This window comes from Fragaria vesca, linkage group LG5, assembly GCF_000184155.1.
Source record: "Fragaria vesca subsp. vesca linkage group LG5, FraVesHawaii_1.0, whole genome shotgun sequence".
Lineage (NCBI taxonomy): Eukaryota > Viridiplantae > Streptophyta > Magnoliopsida > Rosales > Rosaceae > Fragaria > Fragaria vesca.
The window spans coordinates 27,397,416-27,420,053 of record NC_020495.1 but is presented as its reverse complement, the minus strand read 5'-3'; the positions used below and the strand labels follow the sequence as shown (position 1 = coordinate 27,420,053).

At 36.4% G+C, this 22,638-nt stretch overlaps 3 protein-coding genes across 3 annotated transcripts in view; 2 read left to right on the top strand and 1 right to left on the bottom strand.

Annotated features, from left to right (window-relative positions):
* LOC101299594 (synaptonemal complex protein 1-like) overlaps positions 1–1,791 on the top strand; it is a 5,864-nt gene extending 4,073 nt beyond the window's left edge. The window contains exons 13-17 of the mRNA XM_004301874.1: positions 410–493; positions 594–704; positions 953–1,033; positions 1,164–1,226; positions 1,690–1,791. Of these exons, the coding sequence (XP_004301922.1) occupies positions 410–493; positions 594–704; positions 953–1,033; positions 1,164–1,226; positions 1,690–1,791 (441 nt within the window). The remainder of the gene's footprint in view (positions 1–409; positions 494–593; positions 705–952; positions 1,034–1,163; positions 1,227–1,689) is intronic.
* A 5,395-nt stretch (positions 1,792–7,186) lies between these two features.
* On the top strand, positions 7,187–13,554 carry LOC101299308 (carbon catabolite repressor protein 4 homolog 1-like). Its single transcript, XM_004301873.1, has 12 exons — positions 7,187–7,431; positions 8,866–9,559; positions 9,643–9,729; positions 10,987–11,079; positions 11,253–11,345; positions 11,434–11,514; positions 11,597–11,650; positions 11,735–11,823; positions 12,098–12,200; positions 12,277–12,418; positions 13,318–13,421; positions 13,528–13,554. The coding sequence occupies exons 1-12, from the start codon at positions 7,187–7,189 to the stop codon at positions 13,552–13,554; spliced, it is 1,812 nt and encodes a 603-aa protein (XP_004301921.1).
* Positions 13,555–15,484: 1,930 nt separating this feature from the next.
* On the bottom strand, positions 15,485–16,541 carry LOC101299013. The gene is made up of 2 exons (XM_004301872.1): positions 16,017–16,541; positions 15,485–15,901 (listed from the first exon to the last, which is right to left on the bottom strand). The coding sequence occupies exons 1-2, from the start codon at positions 16,245–16,247 to the stop codon at positions 15,485–15,487; spliced, it is 648 nt and encodes a 215-aa protein (XP_004301920.1). The 5' UTR covers positions 16,248–16,541.
* Positions 16,542–22,638: the final 6,097 nt, after the last annotated feature.

Here is a 22,638-nt window from a genome sequence, read left to right as displayed (position 1 = left end):
TACTCTCTCTCTCTCTCTCTCTCTCTCTCTCTCTCTCTCTATCTCTCACATACACAAGCACACCTACACAAAATTGTTTGAATTTTCGTTAACATCTGGATGCAGTGTTGCTAATCTATGGCAGATAAACTTACAATTTAAGTTTTGAAGCTTGTCTCATACAATGACAGTGATATACACAACTTTATTTAGTTTTATTATATATGCACGATTGAATAGAGTGATCCTTTAGTCAATAATGTATTTCACTGAGGTTTAGAAGGGCAACACAAAAAGGCATAGATTTATGCTGTGCAGGCTATATGTTCAAAAGCTTTCTTTTTTGGGATTATGGTTGAAGTATAAAATTTCATAATCTGATATTTATCATACTTTTTTGTTTCACTATGATGAGTTTGTTCTGTCTCAGGAATACTCAATTTCATCGAGGAGAAACCCTGTTGTTAGAAGGAGAGGTCAGCGTTCTCTGAGAAGACCTGAGCATGATGAGAAGGTGGCGCAATATTCTGAAAATCATTTTAATTTCTTTCAGTTTTGGTTTTCACATGACAATATGACTCTCCTTGTGATATTTTATTCCATTTGGTGTCTAGGGTTCACCTCTAGTGGGGGCAACACATACACCAGTATCAACACTGTTGAAGAAAGCTTCAGAGAATATAAATTCTCCAAGCGTATTGAATATCTCAAAGCACCACAAAAAGGTCTAAAACTTCTCTTATACAATTTACTGATGGATATTCATAAATAAATGCAACTTTAGCTTTACAGCAACTACTGTAGATGAAAACCAATTATTAGTATGGAGTTCCCTTGCTAGTGGAAGTAGTGTTATTGAGGGTTTAATGTTGCTTAAGATCTGATTAATTCTTTTCTTATCATATCCCATCGACCTGATATTATTTTTAGCCTCATCCATCAACTAACCTGAAACTTACTTTATGCATTGCAGGTAATTCGTGATGAATATGAAGTTGAAACTGGTAATGGAAGAACTATTAAACGGAAAACAAGAAGCACAGTCATGTTTGAGGTAGGAATCTGGTGACTTCTGTGAAGCTATATGCTCAATCTCTGTTGTCTCCTTCAGAAGTCAGAACTATTTATTTTTACTCATGCATACATTTCCCAGTAACCGCATTTTATTTTGTGTATAACATCAGGATCCAAGAAAACATAAGAGGACAACTACACCAAAGGTCAAAAGCCCCAGGGGTGTAGTCAAGGTAAGCTAAACCCAAACTTTATTTCAGTTTTTCTAATATCCTGTGATCTATCTACTTTCTCATGTCTCAAATTGCTTGGATCTTGCCTCGTACTGGTCTTCGATAGAATATTTCTGAGAGGATACTGATACTATTGCCATAAGAATCCTCATGCTCTTAAGTTTACAAGTCCAAATATTGAAGAAAAAAAAGAAAAAAAAAAGAAAAGAAAAAAAGAGTTACAAGTCTAAAGATTCTGCATTTGGTTTCCTCAGATAATGTTAACTGATTCCATATAGCTGCAACATAGAGGAAAAGTTGGGAAAAGTTGATTTTTGGAAAGAATATTGTTAATTGCAAACATTAATTACTGTGTTGAATCATTGGAAAAGCTAGGTACATAACACGCCTTGAGTTATATATTGCAGCACTCATTTTGATTCTGCACATACTGAATTTGCAATATGTGATTTTTGTTATGTAGGGATCTAAGGGAGAGGGTCAACCACGTGCTTCAAACATTGGTGACTTGTTTTCAGAAGGGTCTCTGAATCCATATGCTGATGATCCATATGCATTTGATTAAGGTATTTCAATTTCAACCATTCATACTATACGTGAATTTTCTTTATTTGTTAAAATATACTGATTCCGCATTAAGATCTTATTTTCAATTTTGAAAAGCCTTGATTCCTTCAGTTGCAAGATATGATCTTAGATTGGTCCAGTAGGTCTTTCTTTGTCAGTTTAGACTCAATTTAGGTTTGATATTATCTTTTATGTTTCTGAAAATGCTTTGAAAACCTTTAAGAGAATTTAGTACATATATGTACACTATACACTAAACTATACCGAATAGAAGCCTTAATGCAGCTTTCCTACTTTTTTTTCAGGTCAAGAAAGAAATCTAGGGTGTGTGACCTGATGGTGTACAGGATTTGGTTGTCATGCTTCCTCTTGAGTCTGTGTACATAGGATTAGCGCATTTTTACTGATGTAGTCCATTTGGATCATCAATTCTGAACTCTTTTGTCTATAAACGTATTGTAATGAGTTAACATCGATCAAACATTTTGTGCTTACGGATTTCTACTCATTACTTGATCTATGTGATCACTGCAAATAGATAGTGAAAAAATCTCAATAACTTCATTGTAAATTTGATTTCTACTTTGCAGATATGCTTCTTTTTTTAGTTATTTCTTTTCTTCTGTTTTTTGATGAATATGAAATGCAGAGGGACATATAGAAAGACATAGCAGTTTATATAGTTGCAAGATATGGTCTTGAATTGGCCAAAAGATGTTTCAGTAAATTTGGAACCATGTAATTGGCTTCATTATGAAATTGATGTACATTTAGGAATGAAAAAAAGACACTACACAAGATGCCCTAATACTGAAACTAATCACCATCAGGATTCCACCACGGCAGTTGATTTTCAGTAGTACGGAGTAAATTGATGAATTCATCTGACTGAAAGTAGGGGTCATCGAGTGAAATATCAAAATCGTTATTGGCGAGAAGCTGCTGCTCGTTAGAATGAGAGGAAGAGGCCTGATCTTGTTGTGGTAGTTGTACTTCGTACTCCTCTTGACACCTATTCTCAGGTTCCAACTGCTGTTGCGGTGCCACTGAATAATCTGAATATTGTTCTTGATGTGTTTGCTGCTCAATAGCTATTGATTGAGCAACAGAAGCCCTAAACTGAGCATCATAATTCGACAATTTAGCGGGAGAGAAAATTGGATTCTCATCATCCACACAATCATCGTCACTCATCAGAATCTGCTCAAGCTCAACATGAAAGTTGTTGTTACTGTTTTCTGGAACCACCTGGGCCACTTGATCATCTTCATTAAGATAGGAAAATGGCATTTGCTGAGAAGTAGTCCCTTCTTGTTGCTCAGACATGCAACTGTTCTGATCTGATGATCTTCTCGGTTCGCGTTTTCTTTTTTTGAGAGACTGTCTTCTTGTCAAATTCTCATCCTCCACATTTTTCTCAGCCGCAGATGACTTCCTCTTTCTGTCTCCACCTTTGGCATTCACCTTGAGCCGGTACAAAGCCAGATTCGGTGCATGGTTAATGGTGAACTCATCCATTAACCAAGCACCATGGTGCTCATCACAAATATCTCTTTCCTTCTTGTTCAAATTCTTCTCGTACCGAAACTTCCTCAGTGACCCAAACGCCTCTTTATTTGTAGCGACATAGATGGACTTGAAAGTTTCAGTCTCACTCCATTTATAACCATCAGTGCCAACTTTTCGAGAATTTCGTGACTTGTTAGGGTTTAACTTTTCGGCCCTGGAGAAGAAGTAGATGAAATCCTGGTGAGGAAACTTGCACTGCTGATACAATCTCCATATCTGCCTAGGAGGCAACCCATCCTTGCCGTAGATACAGATCTCCGGGAAGGTCTTGTAGTTGGAGAATGGGGTTTCGAAGACCTTGTTGTATAGATAATAACACAACAAATCTTCTTCGGTAGGTTGAAATGTAGTCACCACACCAACATCAAGTTCGTCCAGAGTGGCGAACTGATCCATCACTAGCTCTACTTGAATTGATCTAAGAACAGGAAATTAAAGTATGAGGGTTTCTCCTTCTATCTTTGAGAGAGAGAGAGAATGATCTGTGAGCTTTCTGAAATAAGGAAAGAGTCCAGGGTGGGATATATATAGGCGCGGGGTACTTATTTGGGTCTTTAATTAATTTCTTTCCTAATTGTTCTTGGTGATCAAGGTCTTTCATTGATTTCTTTCCTAATTGTTCTTGGTGAATTCGATTCGATCCTTATCTGCTTGCTAGACTCAAGTTCTATCTGTTTTTTAATTCACTTTTTAGCTTGTGAAGAAAAGATAAGGAAATAGCCTGAGGGTGCTAATCCGTGTTTAATTGGGATTTGGAGGTTCGGAGAAGGGATCCAGAAAAAAGAGGCGGGAAATCCTAATTTGAATTTAGGGTTGACTGAATGTTTGACTGAGGAAATGGGCTTATGGGCTTGCAATTTTTATTTTTAACCAAGTACAGTAGATGTTAAAACAAGAAAAACTCATGCTTCACCAGTTAATTTTCAAAATGAAGAAACCATGTAAAACATAAGAAAATGGAAAATGCAACAACTGAAATATCACATTCACATACGATTTTACTCTTGGTGCTTGAACTCATAGGCTTATAATGTCAACATTCATACTTAGAAATCACACCGGTACATGTCATTATATAAACAAATTCTTAACCAACATCAAACTCGAAACTAGGGAACAATTAATCGTGAACTCTCTTTGTTCTTGTCGCGCATGTTGAGCTTGATGCCTCTGATAGTCAGCAAACATATACGAATGAAGTCATTACTAGCATCAACAGCTCTAACCTCGTCCTCGTTGATTCTATTGGAGTGCTGTAGTTCATTGCAATTTTTTTACCAAGTACAGTAGATGGTAAAACAAGACAAATTCATGCTTCACCAGATAATCTCAAAAAAATAAAAATAAAAATAAAAATAAAAACCCAGTTTTTTCATTTGAACTTGAGCACACTACATCATAGCAATACTTCACCCTACTGTACTTGACAAGATTATCAGATTGAGCAACCTATCTCAAGCACCACAAGGTAGAGCCGTAGAGAATCCACCTCTCTTCCTACAGTACTAGTAAATCTCGACAGTAAACAACGAACACAGCTAAAATTACCATACAGTAAAATCTATATTTAATCGAGCAGTAAATCTCAACAGTAAAAAGACTGAGACAGCTTCATTTACCACACAGTAAAACATCAGCTCAATTTCCGACGGCGATCGCGAACAAGAAACCGCAAGCAACGAAGAGCACCGCCACCTCGAGAAAGACCTCCATCAATCCACAGAGCCTGATCCTCTTGTTCCTCAGCCGCTCCCTCACAACCTCCATTTTCAGATCTCCGATCTCTCTCTTCAACTCCTCCTCCTTTTCCTCCTGAGCCACAAATTCATCATCTCCGATAATCAGACACAGCAAACAGATCGTAAATCGGAGAAAGCGATTTGAGCGAAAAAAGCCTTACCGTAGCAGCGTCGCGGCGGTCGGCAGCGGCGGTGAGGCGGCGATCGGCGGACGACGGCTTGAGGCGAGAGAGGAGAAGAGCGACTTTGATCGAGCGGATTGCGTTTCTCGATTGCTGAGCTTCGGCTTCGGCTAGGGTTAGGTTTTCGGCCTCCATTTCTCTCTCTTCTTCTTCTTCTTCTTCACTATTTGAGCGTGGATCTGCGTTTGGATTTTTTGAAAATGAAATCCCGGGGATTTTGCTATATATATAGGCGGTTGATTCGGGTACTTTTACACGTGGCGGCCTAATATTGGACCGGGGTGAATCCGGGATGTGGGCCACAGTTATGAGCGTATATCCATAGGACCGTATCTGTGTCCCTAAATATATTCTTTTTCTAATCTACTGAAATAAATTAAAGTATTGGTTTCTATTTTTCTATTTCCCTTCCAAATTTCAAATTGAAGGAAGAAGTATTTGAAATTTCTCCCAAAGATTAATTATTTAACTGGCTAATTAAATGTTAAGTAATGAGTACTTGATTGGACTCTGATGTGTTAGTCTCTTTAATAAGAATTTTAAATGCAAACTCCATTAATTAGACCTTTCAAATCAAGAGTTGAGTTCAATTAAACAAGTCATCTAACGGTGTATCCAAAAAGACTGTCATCTATGGGTTGATTTGTAACATATTCACGGAATCCTCCTTACATGACTTACATCACCACATTTTCAAAATCTATATGAAGCATCAGAGTTTTATAAAAGAAAATGTACAATTGGTTCTACTCTCTACTTGGTTTTGAGGTCATTTATGGGCCGCGACGTTAACTCACATAAATGGTTCTCGTTTTAGATCGATGTAATATTCTTCTCTATCGCTCCTAGAGCTTAATGATGGCTAAGATAGAGGTGCTATTAGATAAATATATAGTTGTGAATGAAATAAACAAGGACTTGAACAGCTGATGAAAATGAGAAAACTAAAGTGAATCTAAAGATCTCCTCCCATTATGCCAACTCCCCGTTCATGCAGTGATACCCACAAAAGAGAAATGCGAGCACGTGGAAACTAGATAAGTGAATGTTATTGAAAATGTTGATTGATGTTTGCAACATTTTACTTTCAAACAAATTTCTTAGAGGTGGTTAAGGAACTTTATTTGTAATTTCATTGCATGAAACTTAACATTTGACACTTAGTCTCTCTTTAAAAGACAAAAATTTCAAAAGATAACTATACAACCCAAAACATGATGAGTTAAAATAACTATTGACGGATTATTAACAGAGTTCTTAAATGGTCATAAGACATCAAATACAACAACATTTCCTTTCGTTTAATTTCTGACGCTATTTGAGGGAAACCACAACAAAGAACACATATTAAGATATTAGCTTATAAAACTATTTGCAAAATATTTAAAACTGTATTCAAATAGCAAACCGCTAAATAGACAATCACATTGTAGAAATATAATGTGTTATATCACCAAATCTAAAATACCTAAATATCGATAGTATATGGATTATTTACCAAATCATTCGGGCACAGTTGTTGAAAACCGAGGACCGAAAATGGTCATTATATCTAGAAATGAGGAGGGAGTGCATAAATGCATATTGATCTTTCATAAAATAAAATGAAATAAACAAAAAGTGGCCAATCATATGAGAGGGAAATGAGATATAAATTATGAAAATAAATATATATACACTTTTCCCAAAATTTATTTCCTGAAATCAGCCGTACACACATTCGTGCAGACAAAGAAAGCGCTCAAAATAAGACAATATATAAAGAGAGAAAGAAGGAAGGCACAGTCCCCTAACACCACTCTCACCTTTCCAACTTCTCTCTATTTCTCTCTCACAAAACCACCCCCCCCCAAACCCATTTCTCTCTTTTCTTCTTTCTTCGTTTCAAGAACTACAGAAATTCATGGATCCTCATCCAAACCCCAATGCGGGTTCTTCTTCTACTTCAAACCCTGTTATGGGTTCTTCTCCTGCTTCAAACCCTGGTGTGGGTTCTTCTGATCCTTCAAGATACAGTCTCCGAGTGCAAATGGGCACCAAACGTGAAGTTGAACCAGTCTTTGGCTGCAGAATCACCCCTACAGCTCGTTTGATCAACCCTAATGCCATCACTGAAGTACCCCCCGAGCACAAGTTCAATTTCAAGTGGTCAGTCTTTCTTTGTTTCTTTCTTTGTTTCTTTCTTTTTTTATGTAAAAGAATGTAAATTTATAATCTTTATGGTGTTTCTCTATGTGGGTTTTGATCCAAGATAGATTTGGCTGGGAAAACAGAGGATTATGCTTTGTGTGTAGAAATGAAATTCAGTCCCGAAATTTTATCCAAGATTGAATGAATGGATTTGATTTGATGTTAAAGAATGTAAATTTATGATCTTTTTGGTGTTCCTTTATCAATGCATGGCTGTATGTGTGGTCTTTCTTTACATGAAAGAAGGTCTTGTTTGGTTTACATAATCAAAGAAACAGAGGATGCTAGTTCTTCCTGAAGTTTAGTCCCAAATGCTAGTCTCTCTCTCTTTTTTAATTATAAATGTAGGAGAATGTGAACTTCTTGTGTTTCTGCTTTCTGTAAATGAAGTTCTGTTTGATTTGCTAGAGAAACAGATGAAACAAGTACTTTTGGTATTTTGTTTAGTGAATTTCTGGGTTCCAAGAAGTTAAATACAGTCCCAAATTGTTCCTGCATTGACATGTTTCATGTGAAATGGCCCATGCTCTTCTAGTTAAGTCTCTTTTTGAATGTCACATGAAAGAATGTAAATGTATAATTTTCTTTATATTTTTATTTGCATGATTTTCTTTACTCCTGTTTGGTTTGCTAGGGAGACTGGGATTTTTTTTTTTTTGAAACAGTGGGATTGATTTAGTCCTAAAATTATTGATTTTCTTTTGACATTCCCCTTGTTTTTTGGGTGAGATATTCTATTCACTAAGTTCTGTTTGGTAGCTGAGAAATGTGGCTTTTTATCTGTCAAAGTGGGAGTGGATACTGAATCTTAAACAATATCACCTCTGTTTCATTAATTTATTACAACTTCCTAAATAATATCTGTTTTGATAAGTATTGTATTCCAACATTTTATTTAATTAGTTTTCCAAGTATTTTATTTGGATTCATTTCATATATGCTTCCACATATGTGTGTATATATAGATATAGATATTTAGGTACACAAACATATACATATAAATTATGTGTTTTATACTTATAAAAAAAGATTAAAACAGAGCAGGGAACAGAAGCATTGTATAATACTTTAAATACATAATTACAGGGACTGTAACTGTATATAGGTATTATCAGAGACTAGGTTCTTTTTCTTTTTTGCTTTGACACACAAATAATAAGGTATAGGGTTTATGCAGTAACCTGCTAACCTTTACTGTATTCATATAGTTTTCTTTATTGGGCCATGCATATAGTTAACTTTTGATAACTAGCTGTTTATATTTCTTATGTTTAATACATCATTAAATGTTGTTATTTGGAAAGTCCCAAGTGAAAGTGAATTCCTGTTTGAGTCACGATTACAAATTTTAAAGACAAAACAATTTAGGTGATAACTTGGAAGCATACACAGGTATCGGAAGTATGAGTTAAACGCAAACAAAGACAATATCAGGTGCAGTGTCCACCCTGATAAGGTGGCTACTCTCGTGTGTGTTGAATGTGTCAAACTGAAGCTACCTGCCAAGGGAAGTTACCATTGCACGGCCGTTTGTTACCGGGACAAATGGCAGAACCACAGGAAGTTGCATCTTTCCGCTAAAGTTGCATCTCCTAATAATCAACCAGCGGACAAAGATGAGATTTATAGCTGGCCTCAGTATAATGATGGGTTGAGGTGTGCTCTTCAAGAGCTGGACCATTGGGTTGAGATGTGCTCTTCAATGTCTTACACACCCACAGAGGAAGACCTTGGCAGCAGATTGATGCTGGTAACTACAGCTGTTGATTCAAATAATCAGGTTTTGTGCCCGAACAATACCATCGAGACAGTTCCTGTTCGGTACGCTCAAGGTCAGAAACCTCGCTGCATACTTGAGTGTCAGCAGAAATCTGGGGACTCTCATATTCGCTCCAAACTCCAAGCACACTCTTCCGGCGGTGTAAAAATTAGTGTGCTATCATATAATGTTCTTGCTGATATTTACGCTCATGATGGTCAATACTCTGAATTGCCAGCAAAATGGTCTTTAACTTGGGAATATCGTCAGCAGAATTTACTAGATGAGATCATTGAATATGATGCAGACATCCTCTGTCTTCAAGAGGTCAATAGTCCCTTTTAAGTTGCATATATTTTCTGAAGTTTATACAAATGGTTGGCCTCAAAGGTGATACATTTTTTATGCAGGTACTAAGTACTCATCTCGAGAAATTCTTCACACCTGAGTTGGAAAAATTAGGATACTCTGGCATATACAAGAAGAAAAGTGGAGACGTAAGATAATTTAGACCCTTTAAATTGTGATGCACTTCTAATTTTTGTTATTTTAATCCAAGAATATTGTCCCTCTTCCTATCATATTTTGTCCTCTTAGATTTGTATGGTCAGATTAGTAAGTTGTCAACTTGAGAGCAAAGTGTGATAAACTATTGAACTTTGACTGTTATGTTTATTACTTTATTGATAGAAATAGTTTTGGGTCGCCGTTCAAATGCCTTAGCCTGTCTTGGAATAAAAATAGTCATGTGCACTGGTCATATCGAATACTCGGCTAATATATGAATTCTAGACGAATAATCGAATTTTTTTAATCTGAACCTAGAGAATCTTGTATGCTTAACTGAAATATAACTTTTGCTCAGCTAATTGCGTCGTCATTTAGACCCAGATAGTAAGTTTTACATGCGGCTTCTCTATCATTGATCATCTAAATGCAAGTAAATTATGTCTCTTCCCCCAACTGTTAAACAACTATCAGGTCCCAAAAGCTTAAGCAGTTAGGGAATGAGCGAACATTTTTATTCTGAACTAATTCCCTCCATCATGTGCTGTCTCATTAACCACAAAATTTGATGCCCATGTTAAGCAACCATTGCGCCTCAAGAGCAAGTTGTTTGGGAAGGGGCCAATGATGTATTCCAAGCTAACATGATTTCTTCTTTACTTCGTCTCCTGTATTGAATCCCTTATCTCTATACGTTATAGCTATCAGGATCTCAGTTAAGGCCCTGCAGGTCTCTTATTTGCTAGTTACTGATGGCGCCGAAAACATGTGCATATTGTCCTCTTTGTATCCTGAAGCCTGATACTCTTGACTCTCATATCATCTTGTACTTTTCAGTTTATGAAAATAATGTTTCTGAATAATGAGTTTGTGCATTTGGCTTCTTAATCAGGTTAATACCTCCCTGTCCCCATTATACAGAGTTTTTGAATAATGTTTCTGCAAGATTTGTGCTTAGTGCTTACCAAAGAAATAACACTGTAGCCAATAATTTGTACAAAACTTTTAGAGATATATGTTTTGCATGATGTTGGTCTGATAAAACGAAATCAAGATACTGAATTAAATGGATGATTTTCAGATTTATACAAGTTACGGTCATTGCATGGATGGTTGTGCTATATTTTATCGCCGTGATGCATTCAAAGAAATTGTAAAATATGAGGTGAGGAAGCTCTCGCTTTTACTTATGTAAAGTGATAATAGTTTACATGCCAGTGGTTGATAATTCTGTTTTACTTTTGTAGCGTGCATTTGATAGCTCTATACTGAGAGTGATTGGAGAATTACAGCCAATAGTAAGGGAAGGGAAAGATGCAGCTTTTCAAAGGCTGAAGCAGGTTTATGATTAACTGTAGTATCTTGTTATGCGATGTATCTTTTTGCTCTATCAACTAGTTATATGTGATTTTACAGGACAATGTTCTACTTAGAAAAACTTGAAAATGAGGAAAATCTTGTTTAGGATAAGAATTACAGGCCAGTAGTTGATAATTCTGATTTGCTTTTGTAGCATGAGTCTGATAGCTCTTTACGGAGAGTTTTGGAAGCATTTGAAGCATTGCAACCTCAAGAGAGAGATGAAGCTTTTCAAAGGCTGAAGAAGGTTCATATTTAATTGTAGTCTTTTGTTCTGTGGATATGTTTCTGCATCATCTGTTTGCTCTATGAACTAGTTATATGTGACTTTGCAGCCCAATGTTGCACTTGTTGTTATATTGGAAAAACTGGAAAGTGAGGGCACTTGCGAGGGCATTCAACCTAGAATCTGTGTGGTACTATGTGTATTTGAGATTTAAAGATATATTTGAATCATTAATCCTTGGGTTCTGACACAGTTGTGCTTCTAAACTCTAGGCAAATACCCACATATATTCAGATCCATGGTTCCCAGATGTCAAGTTGTTTCAGGTGCAGTTTAATCTCTAGCTCTGCCTTCTACAAATTTTAAGTTTCAGTACATTATTGATTAATTGGCTTGATTTCTGATATAAGGTTGTGGACCTGATTACTGGACTGGACAAAATTGCCGAGACGAAAATTCCTATGTTGGTTTGTGGAGATTTCAACTCTGTTCCTCTGAGGTTAGTACTGGCTTATAGACAAAATTATGGTCCTTGTAGAATTATTTTTGTTCTTGCGTTTGGTCCCTATGATGACTCTTGTGATTCTATCCATTTCCTCTTTAAATAATATTTGGAAATATTTCTATTGTGAAAAATGAAAGAAAACTAGGGAAAATGTTATAGTACTATATTTGATTTAGGCTATTCCGCCCAACAAGCTGACCTGTTGGAAACCATTATTTTATGTGTTGAGGAACAACCTTATGAAAGATATTCTTATTCAACATTGCAGTGCGCCTCATCAGTTCATAACTACTCGCAAACTTGGCAAACTTCCTGATTATGATCCATATAGAATAAGTCAGCATCTAAAGCCTGACCATTCATTGCCTCTGGTATGGTCATCTGTTTCTCAGTTTTGTTTTATGTATAACTGGTTATGATTCTAATGCTGAAAATGTACTTTTTCAGAAAAGTGCATATGCATCTTTTTATAACTCGGATGGTGTCGAGGAGAAACAGTGTAGAAAGTTCTGTTCTGAAAGCGGGGAGCCTATGTTCACACACTCGACAAAACGTTTCCAAGGAACCCTAGATTACATATTCTATACAGGTACTTTGGAACAAAAAATGTGTCTGACTTATCATATTTTGACCTGCCTGTGTTCTGCTTCCTAACTTATAGTTAAATGTCTAGAGAACCAGGTGTTTTTAACAGTAGGCTTGAGTCATCTTCCCAGATAGCTTTAAGTTGATATTGTCAGAGATGGCAATACATATTGTTTCAGTGGCATGGCTTGGAAGTCCGAATCAAGTATAAACTGAATTCTAGTTCAGAAACCTTTTCTCCCACTGCAGAAATAGCATCACACGAAGCCTTTAGACATAGAAGGGAACTTGAGAAAAAACGAAAGTATCCAATAAAAACTAAAAAGGTTTACCGGTTTGAGCCTTTTTGTGCATCTTCAAGGGGTCCTCAAACAAAAGTACATCCCACTGACAACATTTAGTTCTCTATGTTTGTTGACAGTCCGGAAACTCAAATTGTTTTTCTGTTCTCCCTTTTTGGCTTGATTGGTTATGTAATGCTATTTTCAACTATAAATTTGTTATTTTTCCAGTCTGCAAGCCTGGAACCATCAAGGTTGGCTTATGTAGAGCATTGGTCTTTATTCATTAAGCTTGTCAGTATTATTTTGTTGCTTTAGTCTTCACATCATTTCTTTTAGTCTGAAATCAATTGTGAAAACTATATACTGAATTGATCGCCTTTGATATGTTGGGAGTTATTATATTTATATGTGTAACGTGTAGCCAATTTTTGTCTTTTAACATCCAGGACAAGAGATGTTTGATTAAAATTTTGGACTTTAAATGAAAATAATGTAGTCAGTTGTGATGTAGGAACTATTTGTTCAGTATTGATCTTTGGGATTTTGAAAATTAGTACTAGTATCAAGTAATGAATTCTATTTATTAATCTTTTATTGGCTGTATTTTTAATGTTGACAGAGGATAGTTTGATACTTGATGGTGTGTTGGAGCTACTTGACCATGATGACTTGGGTGCTGGAATTCCATCTCCTAGTTGGTCATCAGATCATATTGCCCTCATGGTGCGTTTTATTCTTAATCCAACCGTTCTGCAACAGGGCTCCTGCGCAGTTCTTCCTAAAGACCTTTGGTAGTGAGCAACAATTGCACAGTCGTATGCATTTACAGGAAAGCGATATAGATGGAGAGATCTGAGACTTTGAGCCGGTGGGTAATTGAGTAGAATATAATCCTTCTATTCAACTTCTGGCTCATTACTGCCTTTTAAAAGAAAGCTGGAAGATGAATGAGAGATATAGTTCAGATACTTTTTGTAGGATACATTTCAGATTCTGTTCAAAACCCATTGCAGCAAAGCAGAAATGGGCAAAATATAGGGTACAGGAAAATATTCAAAATATACAGAAGGTAGAATCAGGTTATGTGAACTTCACAGTCGAGAGGTAGATATACATAAGATTGAAACATTCTTTTCTATTACAGTACACAGAAGATTAGCATATATTGAAACTATCTGTCCTATACAAACATCATGTAATTACAAGCATAATTGACATTGATATATCCTATAGGAGGAATTTATCTTTTCTATGTTTTGTATTTCAGAGTGGTATCAAGCATTTACACATTACAGTTTGTGATTGATGTTTTGTATTTCAGAGTGGTATCAAGTATTCACACATTATAGTCCCATTCAAAGATGTTCTATTCCCATATGGGATTTTAGTGCCCTTCTATATTTCTTTCAAGGGGTATATATTGATGACTGCTGCCATATATCTGACATGTCTAAACATGATTCCATATAATGCTTGTCATTCAACACATTATCTTCTTGTGATTCCAGTGTCTCTAGTGAGATGCAGTACATAAGTAGTGACCGTAGTGTTAAGATAATATAAGCATAGAACAAAGAGGTTGACATAAGTAGGGTACGGTAGAATTAGATTGAGCTGCAGAAATTTCGTTCTGCGCAGAAGATCGAAATAGAACAATCTACTTATGTCAACCTCTTTGGGGGTGTTCTAAAGTGCTTTGAAGTATTCAAACTCCAGATTTATGAACAAGTAGATTAATTAGTCAGCTTTATTTTATCTCATTTGGAAGAATAATCTGATATTAATTTATTGATTTCTTGATAGCAATTGATATATAACAAATTGTTGGATGGTTATTTTACAAGGCCTGGATATTAACCGAAAAAAATTCAAGCTTGAACATTAGAGCGGAGCTAGATGATCCATGTGCTTCATTGTTTGGGATATAGTGTAGAAGAGAGTCTCTCAAGGTTTAATTAGGGCTTTACTTGACGCAATTGTTCAGACAATAAGCACACAGTAATTCAGTTTTAACCTTAGTTGCAGCCTTGCAAGTTTTTTTACTCATCCAGAAGTGAAAGGTAATTTGTTAAGGGTGACCAAAATATAAGTGAGATTCTGAGAATGAGACTTATCCCTCAATGGCAAGCAAATAGAATATAAGAGATATGAGTACTTTGCTGACACTGATCGACCCATTACGAATCATCATCCTAAGTTCTAACCCCAGAAATGAAAAAGGGAAAAATCTTCATTTTTGACATCAAACCATAATAAATGTGAATATGTGATGATGATTACCTACGACTGTAATATCTGTGGACCTCCCCATAGACATGGCCTTTGCTTTGGAGCAGGTTTGCTGAAACTCATAAGCTATAAATGTAGAAATCTAACACCAAGTTGAGAAAACTTAACGAAGATACAGATTTTATTGCAATTATCATATGGCCGATCTAGTGAGGGAGATTGTAGAGCCAATTCCTGATTACCGACACCCGAATTTAAACAAATCTAAACGGATAATACACTTCCATATTTACATTATGCATATAGTAGCGACAACGGCACTCCAATTTTAGCTTCTCACACTCACATAAAACTTAATTATGAGTTCATAAGGATTATAAAATATCCGATTTGGAGTGCCGTGATCGCTGCCCTATCTGGTTAAGTTTAGCCCTTCGGTCCCTCAGACCCTTTTAGCTCATATTAAGACACAGAATCAATTAACAGTTACATAATTTGTATTACTAGAAGGGTGATCAGCCCTCGGCTTCTTTTTTTTTTTTTTTTGTCTAAATTCATTAATACCAGGCTGCTTTGATCTTACTAGGACATGATGAAGCTACGTGACCTTGACTCATTGGCTTGAATGGGGTTGAGGGGCTCTGATCAGGTGTGTGCATATACTTGCAATTTGGGCAAGCAGGTGAAGACTTGCACAGCATGACCAACATGTGGCACCTCATGCACACAGTTGCCACCATCTCTTGGTCATGATCAAGTTCAAGCCCCAGCCTTGATGAGTTGTTCTTGAAAAGTGCCCTGAAGCTGTTTGGTGAAATCTCTGGATGATGGGGCTGGGAGTCGCATCTCAGGTTGAGCTCAAGGTCTAAGCTCATGTGATGATTAGTGCTTGGTGGCTCAGGAGTAGTACTCCTCCTTGGATCCCTTGAAGTCTTCATCTGTGTTCTTGTGTTGTAAAAGTGTATCTGGCCCGACTGTTGATTCCCAAATATGGACGAAAGGGTTAGACAGAAACTAGGAGATCGCAGGGTCGTAATTCACAGTCGAAAAAAGAATATCAAGGAACATAAGGATATTTGTGACACACACCTGAATATCAAGGCATCGTTGCCACTCCAAAGGCAATGGAGTCTCGAGGTGGAGCTCAACATCAAAGAAGGACTTTGGTCTGATCTGATCAGCTGCTGGTTTCGAACGCTTGTCGAGTTCCAAAAAAGGAAAAGGGTCATCCCACTTTCTCTTCTTGCATGAATTCTCAGAGTCGTCTGTGATTGATCTCTTCTGGTTTGGTGAAAGGGGCTGAGCTTGAAAAGACACCATAGCTAGATAGAAAGAGAAAAGAGAGGAGAGGAGAGGAGCTAGCTTCAGAACTCAGAGATAACTATAGTCTTGCACTCTTGGTGTTTCAGAGAGAGTTAGAGTTGTGTGACTTTGAAAGGGGTGGTTATATAGGCTGAAGAGTAGTGATAAATATTTGAGTTTGGTCATAACTGAAGGGAGAATCTAATAGGGGCAAACTTTATTTGAAGGTACAACTAAAACAAACCTGGCCTACCCATGCATGACGTGCAATCCAAGTTGGCTAAGCTTATTAGCTCTCTCTTTCTCTTCTCCATTTTCTATCTCTGTGTGTTCAGAAGAGTTTGATCGAGAAGCGAATTAAGCAGGTAGCTCTTGTGTAATATTAAAGCCTAAGATGTGAAATCCTAACCAATTTCTTTGTCTAATACATACCCAAATTTCATTGTCTAATACATACCCAACCCCCCTGATCCTGATGCCACCCAACTCAGCCAACTATACAATATTTGCAGTGAATTTGGCCTGGGCTCCATGGACTCTGTACGTGTCCTAGAAATTTAAGTGACTCATTACTATTACAACCTCACCCCAATTTATTTGACTCCAGATTTTCTGCTTCTCCTTCTGCTACCGATCTTTCTCGTGCGTATGTTTATAGCTATTTCATTTTTATACAACTGTTTTTGAACTGATCATGAATCAAAGTCATAATTTCCGCATAAACCCTAAATCTCAAATGTTTATCTGTGAAATGATCTATTATCAGCAATACGAATAGTACCGGTGCATCGTTGAATGAGCAAATTAAACTACTGACCGAGCTACTAAGCAAAGTCAAGCAACATGAATCCAAGCAGAGATGCGCGCTGGATCGATCCATTAGTTAAAAGTAGAAGAAGGAGAAGGTATACACACCAAGTGCCAAGTGAAATGGGTACTTATTATGATGATAGGCGGTGAGATGGGGAAGGAGGTGTTGAATTGAAGAGGGTGTGTGAAATAAATGAGTCGAGTCTGTATACAGTTGAAGAAGAAGTAAGGGAAGGTCTTGGAATTGAATGTGTAAATGGATCATCTTAAATATATGTACACATAGACAATAACTCCAACTTCCCACAATTGGGTTTACTCAAAGAACAACAAAACTTTTAAAGCTCCCAACACCCTCTATCAGCAGCAATCAATAACCACATTCGATTCGATGAGAGCCATCGATCCATGAATGAATATTTAGCCTCTGCAGCTAATTAACATTGCTTTTAAGGCTCTCAACACCATCGGCTATTTATTCAACCATATCTGTCCTTGTTTTTCTTAATAAATTTTTAGGTTTTCTTGACGTTGAAGCATATCTATCCTGCAACTCAAGCCCCGTAATTATCCATTTGCTCCCTAGATCAAGTCCCTCTTTCATTCTTGGACCAACAGATAATCAAATGCATCTGTTAGTTATTGTATCTTTTGGTATATTTGTACGTTGGATTTATGTCTAAAATGACATATATATTGTTTTGACTTGTAATGTGATGTGATGAATTCAACATTTGCTGAGATGCACAGGAGAGCTGGTTTAGGATACTTGCAGAAAGGTGTAGCTAAAAGCACTAAAATGACTGAGTCTGAATTCTAAATTGTTCCGAAATGTACTAATTACGATTTAGATGAACCGAAATCTTGTCTTCAACTTTCAAACCACCTGGTGTGGTAAAGATGGTCGAGCTGCTTAGTATGGAACCCCAATATTAAGAGTTCGAGTCTCAACTCTCATCCCAGTTTTGTGGCCAGCATATGGATGTGTTACTAGCTTGTTAACGTAACCGAAAAGGTGTAGCTAAAAGCACTAAAATGACTGAGTTTGAATTCTAAATTGTTCCGAAATGTACTAATTACGATTTAGATGAACCGAAAATCTTGTCTTCAACTTTCAAACCACCTGGCATGGTGTGGTAAAGATGATCGAGCTGCTTAGTATGGAACCCCCATATTAAGAGTTCGAGTCTCAACTCTCACCAATTTTGTGGCCAGCATATGGATGTGTTACTAACTTGTTAACGTAACCGAAGTGGCTTGCTATCTCACTTTTAAATAAAATAAAATATTTATCTTTGTCTCCACAACCTGCTCAGGAATATTACTGTGCAACAACCGTATAATCATATTAGGGATAGTTGAATCATTCATAATAATCAATATCCATTAAGCATTTCACCAACTTAATGAGTTAGATATAAACTCATGCATGGAAGATTCATTGATTTCACCAGTCCTTAGTCCTTAGTGTGGTAGTACCTCTACCTTATTAAAGAGGAGATTTTATTGGTTCAACTTCTCTGGGGGGGTAGACAGTTGAATCCCAATTTAAGAGAACAAGTACCTAATAGTTCTGTGCCCTAGTTCTGTCCTTAAATATTTTTGAACGATAAAGAATACAACTATATATAAGATTTATATTTAAGTTTGAGCTAGCTCGATTCAATTGGTGTCTGTGTTTTTTTGCCTTTTCTCTTCTGCTCTTTGAACTTTTGAAGTTCATCGATCCGTTAAGGTGAATCATGTGATATCGAGAAGTAAATACTAAATACCAGTTTGGCTCACAATTGGATTGCAAGCATCAGAAGAAAATTTGCAAGTTTTCAGGGGGTGAAGTTCCTATTTTTGGGAAAAAGATCTAGCATGGGCGTGAAGGATGGCATAGACTTGAAGAGGTGTAGTTAACCAAAATGTCACCAACCATATATAAATTGGAGAGGGACCCTAAATAGACTAGACAGCTAATGACATAAATATATACCAGGCCTGTTTATTGCTACTAGCTAGTTAAAAAGACTATAAGATTTAGGGCACAACAAAAATGGGTTTTCTAAAGTGAGGGTAATGTTGTATAAGTTAGCTACCAAATTGAATACCAAATATTTGTTCTTCTGGTTGATTTTTTGGATGTAGATTTGTGTGTATGTGGAAAACTATGCTGTTTTAGGGCTAAGTCTGGTTTTGAGTTGAGATTAAAGAAATCTAGGTTCTGGTGTGAAGCAAGTAAAAGCTAGAGTTGAACATATTCAGTGATTATGTTTCTAACAGTAATGTAAGTACGCAAGAGTAGTGTTAAGAGTGCCCTATAAGTTTTGCAATAGAACCAGCAGCTAGCTTTTTGTCGCAGTACATATATCATGCATTTTCAGGTAGAAGCTAGCTTATATCTGATAGAGTAACTTCTTATGCAAGTCTATTGACATGCTTATCATTGAAGTAATTCTTTTTTAGTGTACACCAGGAAAGAGAAGACGAAGTTGAACACCGACAAGCTTGGCATGTGGACTATCATTGTACTGATACTGTCCCAACTTAACCACTCGTATGGTGTTGGGTTGTAATTACAAAAAAAGTACATCTCGGTAAAATTGGGTATGATTCGCTCACTTATAAATTTTATTTTATTTTATTTATTACTTTTCTGATGTGAAATTTTTCCTCTCCATCAGACGAGGCATTCCCTAATTTCACTTCATCAGTTATGTACATGATTATCTCAAACAGGTTAGAAGGTTAAGTAGAAACCTTCATTAGAAACCTTCTTCTTTTTTCTTATAAAAGAAGAAAGGAAACCTAGATAATAAGATAGAGAGAAAGAAGTATAGATGATGAAACTAAAAAGGGGGCCCAATTAAAATCGTATTGAAGGCTTTGAAGGAGAGTAGGGGGGGTTTTCCAAGTATGAATCCACCTGCCTTCTTAAATTCATCTTGAATTCACTTAAATGCAGAAATCAAGGATGACCATTGAAGACCGATCAAACACACAAACTCGGCTCCCCTCTCGATCACTTTCTTCAACATCTATTTCATCGTCATCACTCTCGATCACCAGCAACCCCTTTCCCTTCTGTTTAAATGCTCCCAACCCACCTCCTCTTCCCTTCATTTATGTTCTTGTTTTTCTGATCAACCTCTGTCTCTGCTTTCTCTCTCTCTCGAAATTTATATTCATGAAGGTTTCAATCACACTACTTACGCCATATAACTACGATCTGTCAGAAGCTACCCCCTTATATGTTCATAAATCTCTCTTAAAATTATTCATCTCGATCCACAGCCCGATCGATCAACTGCACTTATTTCTTCTGTACGTACTTGCAGGACAATCCAACTAAACTGCAGCAAAGCTAAGATAGAGTTTTGGACCGACAATTTACATATATATTGCGGTTAATATTGCAACAAAGCTTTCGAAACGTAAACTCGCACATTTGCTTCTGCATTAATATTTGACTACAATGTTTAACAACCATGCACCACCTAATTACCCAATAATGCATCAAAATCTACGCTAACTAGTCTTTAGTTTTGATGCGAGCTAGCTTACTGAATTTCAATGTATTTGAAATTTGAAGCTTTGAATCAAAATTACTGATAATTCAGGTGTTCTACCTATTTTCGTTTGATTTTGAAATGACAAAGACGACTACATAGTTCGGACTAAGATCTCAGGAGTTGTAATCTTTACCACCGCCTACCAACAGTAAAAGATTTATGCAACTATATATACTGTTTGCCCTAATTCAATACTAGTGGTTTATGTGTCATCAGGTAGAATTAACATATATGGAAGGTGGTGCGTGAATGATACATATATATAACACTGTTGAGAATCGAAGGAAGGGCATGCATGTTCTTGAATCGTTATGGTTGTGATGCACGTAAGCGTGATTATCATATTAAAGGCTTAGATATGAAATGAAGGAGGTAGGGGGTGACAAAATCTTAGGCAAGAAAGCAGCCTGTGATGAAGATTGATCACTGTCAGTCGTTTCTGGATAGAAATAATTAAAGGAGAATCTGTTAGCCGTTGAGTGCATGCATAGAACTTTATAGTGTAGCTCGTGGGCATCATAAGGTTAACGAAAAGCTGTATATGTGTGCTTGCATTTATAAGCAGGAAATGGATCGAAAGAGGTGCATGACTAGCTAGTTTGATTGTCTATGAGAGTTCAATTTCAAAAGCTATAATGTATGAGAAGATTAGAAGAAGTATCAAGAGTTTAATCAGTTGGTTACCAAATGATGATTCAAGTGAGAATATATAGGTTCAGAATTGAAGACCATAGTACATGTGCTTGATGACTGGCGGATCCATATACTGGTTGGGGAGGACTCAAGCCCTCCCCACAATTTTGGAAATTTTTTTCTTCTATTTGTAGTGTTTTAAAAATGTAGTTGTCTAGATGTTGAATCCCACCAGAACGTAATTAGGGATCGGTCTCCAGTCTCCTTTGCGTCAATTCCATCACTCATTAGCAATTCAGTGTTTGTTTTCTCTCGCCTGTCGGCCAGGGCCGGTCCCGTGTAATATGAGGTCTTGTGCGAAATCTTGAATGTAGCATTTTGTTTTTGATTGTTGCCTTATATACAAAATTTTGATCTTGAACATATATATAAACCAATATTAAAACTCATAATCTCTTATTGAAGTACAAGACATAACGTATTTTTAAAAGGACTTAACCAACTATCCTACAAGTGCACATGTTAACAGTTTAGATTTTTTGATATTTTATTACTTACATGTATGTTAAATTTTTTTTGGAGGCCTTGTGAGACCGCACACATGGCACAACCCTGCTACCGGCCTTTGTCAACGACAGCTGATAGTTCTTCCAACTTTAGTGAGTCGTCGAAGTGAAGCTAAACTTTGACGTGTGGTTTCTAGAAGGATGTTGCATATGTAGCCAACAAATGTTTAAGTAGACCCAGCAACATCATTTTTTCCCTAATTTTCTGATTTTGCCCCTGAGAAATTTTAAATACACACCCCTAATATCTTAATACACACCCCTTACTTAATACACCACCTATTTAGTTTTTCATTTTAGTATTATACTTAATACACATCCCAAACTACCTAAATGCCTATTAATTTATAGAAATATTTACTATTTATTTAATATAATCAATATATATACTATTTGGTACCTACTTTTTACATTATTATTTACATCTTAATTTTTGACTAGTAAATTTTTTGGTTATCATTTGTCTAATTTATAATCAAATGATTATTGTTATATCTAGAACTCTAAATCACCAATACAAGTTTTTCAAAGATTCACAAGCTACTCTAAANCACAATACTAAGTTTTCAAAAATTCACAAGACTAGTAGAACTGCAGAAGTACAGTAGCTATTAAACATAAGATAGCTTAGTTATTCGAATAAAACATGTCATGAATAAAAGATGCAGTACATGACAATATGATCTGCAAGATACAAAACTAAAGCTGATATAGAATAAAAAAAAAAGAAAAAAAAGAAAAAGAAAAAAGACAACCCAAATGAATTATAGAAAAAAGTTGGGGTTAGGAGAGAAGACGTGTTTTCGACGATTTTAGGGTAGAAGATGTTGAAAAGAATACTTC